The following is a 3508-nucleotide window of genomic DNA, read 5'->3' as shown; positions in this document are numbered from 1 at the left end:
GTGAAGAAGAGGTAAGATAGGCAGAAACAAACACACAAAGACAAGCAGCATTGAAAATCTGTCAAAGTGAGGCCGACAGGTGAGGTTGTTTTACTGTACGTTTCTCAAAAGGTTTTCACTAAACCTGCATTTCTTCTTATTTGAAGTGTGTTGTGAGGAGTTGGTAGAAACATCAGGGAGCAAATTCCAAATTTGAGCAGAATACACTCATTACTGTCACATCAATCTGTTCATTTTTTCTTCCTCTTCTTCAAAATAAAATTGAAAAAAGAAAAACGATTTTTTTTGTCTTTAAAACCTAAATGTGCAAATATAAAATGGTACAAAAATAAAAATCCAATTAGATTTTTACTTCAGCTATAAATCCCCCACCCCAAAAAAAATTTAATGTGTGGTGATACCAGAAATGATCCAAACAAGAAGAGTTTAAAATGGCTGGAATACTGCTTAAATACGGAAACTATTAATAAAGAAAGATGTAATGACTACACTCGCCCCCTCTTCTGCATAATTTGGAATATTAAAGTGATTTATTTTCACAGTAAGATCATCAGCTCTCAATCAGACGCGTCGACTCGCTTTAAATAATACAAACATATTGATGGTGAGAAGTGAAAACATAATACATCGGGTGTTCAGCCCATGATTTCTGGTTCTACCAGAAGGTCCCAAATATGACAAACAAACCATAAATCTTGTCATTGCTTTAACCATAAAAAATTGTAAAATTTCTTATTTTTGCAAGTGATGTTTTCTCTAATTTAGTCTTAAAACCGAAAAAAAAAATCCACCAGATTATTTGTTCATTCTTTAGTTTTATTTTACAATAAAACCAAAGAACGAACCATGGATTCGCCTCCAGTTTCTCCCTCTCTTTGGGCTCTTACCTCTTCGTATTGCGTCGTTGCTGAAGCTGCTATCGTCTGATTCGGCCTGTGATCCGAACGAGTACGGCAGTGGAGTTTGATCGTGGTGCTGATTGCCTCCAAACTCGGCTGGGTGTTCAGGATGAGCCGTGTTGCTGTAGAAGCCAGGAGGGGAGACCACAACAATATTGCCCTTCCCCACCTGCAAAAGACATCATCCGACACAAAAAGCAGAAGCCAAACTCCAGTTTTTGAACAAAATAATGAGGAATTGCTCTTTTATTAGTGAATAAAAAGATCATCCTTGCATCTCTTTATTTGTGCAAATGGTGTTTTATGATGATCTCATGATGGTGTTTACAACGATTTTTTGATGATCCAAAGCTGCTTGTGTCATTAAAACTTGTTTGAAATGAAACGAAAAGAATTCAATCTTATTGCTTCATTTCATTATTTCTTCAGGGGAATATGATCAAGTAATGCTTCCAACCTGATATAATGTTCCTGTGTAGGAATTTTCTTCACAGTGTGGGCTGTACGGTGGAGGGGAAGGTCCACTTCCCCCGTTAGCGCTGCTGCTCGATTGATCCATGTCACCAAACCTCGTCGTCGACTTGGGAGTAAAAATGACAAGTGGAGAAAGCAAACGTGTGTAAGTTGAGGTATATCCTGGACAGCATCTGCACTTTCATCCAGCGACGCTAAACTGGCAAATGGAGCCGTGTCAGTGGGGAACAAATAAATGGGTAATTATAAAATGATGCATCACACAAACACACAGCCATCCATGACTAACATCTATAATTATGGCCTTAAACCTCAACTTAATAGAGCTGTATGTGCATTTAACAGCCTGATAGATTGTGGTTAATAGGTCTCAGAGGAAATTCAGCTGACGTCATGAAGGACGGGCAGATGGGGTAAAAAAACATACATGCGTCTATAAGGGTTCCAGTGAAGAAATAAAACAAATTCTCTTTAAGATTTGTGGGTTTTAATTAATCATTGGAGGCATAAAGTCGTAATTAGCTCTTCAATTGATCAATGTGCGATGTTTAGTGGCGCTGACTGCGGAACACAGGAGATACATTCAAAAAAACATCAGCACTTAAAAATAAATCCATCTATACTCTCATGAACGACGGTATTCGAGTCCTAAGAACACTAATTGGTACTTTTGATGTTTTCATGACAGTAAATGATCCCACGGAGGATAAAATGGCATTTTGGTTTTAACTCTAGCTTCTAAAACCTAAACGAAGCGACAGCACACACAATAAAACATTAAGTGGACTTTGTTCACAGCTCAAAAGTACAAATATTATTTCCACAGAAGTGCCTTATTTTTAGTGTTCTCAAGTATTCTTTTTATTTAGCAGAAACCTGTCATTTTAAGGTGTCTTACCTCTTGCGGGGACAGTCAGGAATTTGCTCCGCTTCCTGTTGTGTTGGCTCCTCTTCGGGGCAAAGTTCACCTGCTATCACCGGGTTCCCACAGAAACTGAACTCTAGCTCCCAATGAAACAGATGTAGACTTTATTAGGCTCAGTGGGGTATCCCGATGAAAACATCAGTAAACCAACCATCCAAATGCTGTAACATTGGAGCAAGATGTGGCTTTGCAATTTTCTCTCACTATCACCCGCTCGCTACGACTTCTGGAATAATTTATTAACCAAGTCTGTCTTATTACAATAAAAATTGTCTTGCTGTTTAATACAAGTTTGAAACTCCACGCTTTACTGTACAAAAAAAGGGGTGAGGAAATCTGTGAAATCCTTTGAGTCACCTGCCCACCCCTGATTCACCTTGTTAAACATTGATAGTACAGACACCACCCACTGATAAAGAGTACCCAGCCGATACAAAGGGTTTATAGATACTGGGTCACACGGAGAGGGAAGAGAAACTAAAGACATACAGTACACCAAAAAAGACATGAAATTATGTAGGTCAATACAGTCTTAGTGCTTCTTTGCTGAGAATTCAGACATGAATCAAAACATCATGGTGGAACAGTGGATAAAGCTACCACCTGTCAGCAAAGTTAGAGTGTGGACGTTCTTCCTGTGCACACGTGGGTTTTCTCCTGGTCCCCTGATTTCCTCCCACACACCAAAAAAAAAAAAAAAAAAAAAACCCACATGTCAGGTGTGAATGAGAATGTGGAATAGTTGTGTCTTGTTTGTCTCTATGGGTCCTTGTGGTGGACAGGTCCAGGATGTACCTCGCCTTTCTTACCATGACGTAATGAAGATAAACACCTGTTTCTCACAACCTATTTTCTACCGTTGATTACACACAGTTAAAGTGAGGTAAATTAACACATGTACATAATAAAATACAAAATGACCCGCCCGATGCATGTTCAGTAACCCAGGTAGAAAAACCCAACAAGGTTGAGTCAGCTCCTCTGTATGAGTTCATTTTTGTTGAAGTACAAAGCTGTTATTGTGAGTATGACTCAGTAATCTGTGAACAACATGCGGCCATCAGATAGATCAGTCATTAGGCTGATGGTCCTCTTTTGCATGTGAACTACCAGTTTAGGGTTTCACTGGTTGATCCACTATGACTGAGTTTACCTGCAACTCCTCAGACTGAAGAAGTGTTTTGGATATAAAACCGAATGATTAAAGAAA

The 3508-nt window shown here is 38.9% G+C and overlaps 1 protein-coding gene across 1 annotated transcript in view; it reads right to left on the bottom strand.

Moving 5' to 3' along the window:
* Positions 1–2584, bottom strand: part of zgc:110410 (protein lifeguard 1) — a gene marked incomplete in the record, with an annotated part of 12690 nt that extends 10106 nt beyond the window's left edge. Inside the window, 3 exon segments of the mRNA XM_014003388.1 lie at positions 888–1068; positions 1357–1479; positions 2272–2584. Coding sequence (XP_013858842.1) covers positions 888–1068; positions 1357–1458 — 283 coding nt within the window.
* Positions 2585–3508: the final 924 nt, after the last annotated feature.

Source organism: Austrofundulus limnaeus, unplaced genomic scaffold (assembly GCF_001266775.1).
Source record: "Austrofundulus limnaeus strain Quisiro unplaced genomic scaffold, Austrofundulus_limnaeus-1.0 Scaffold18, whole genome shotgun sequence".
In the NCBI taxonomy this organism is placed as follows: domain Eukaryota; kingdom Metazoa; phylum Chordata; class Actinopteri; order Cyprinodontiformes; family Rivulidae; genus Austrofundulus; species Austrofundulus limnaeus.
The sequence above is the reverse complement of the archived record's forward strand: the minus strand, read 5'-3'. Positions and strand labels throughout refer to the sequence as shown.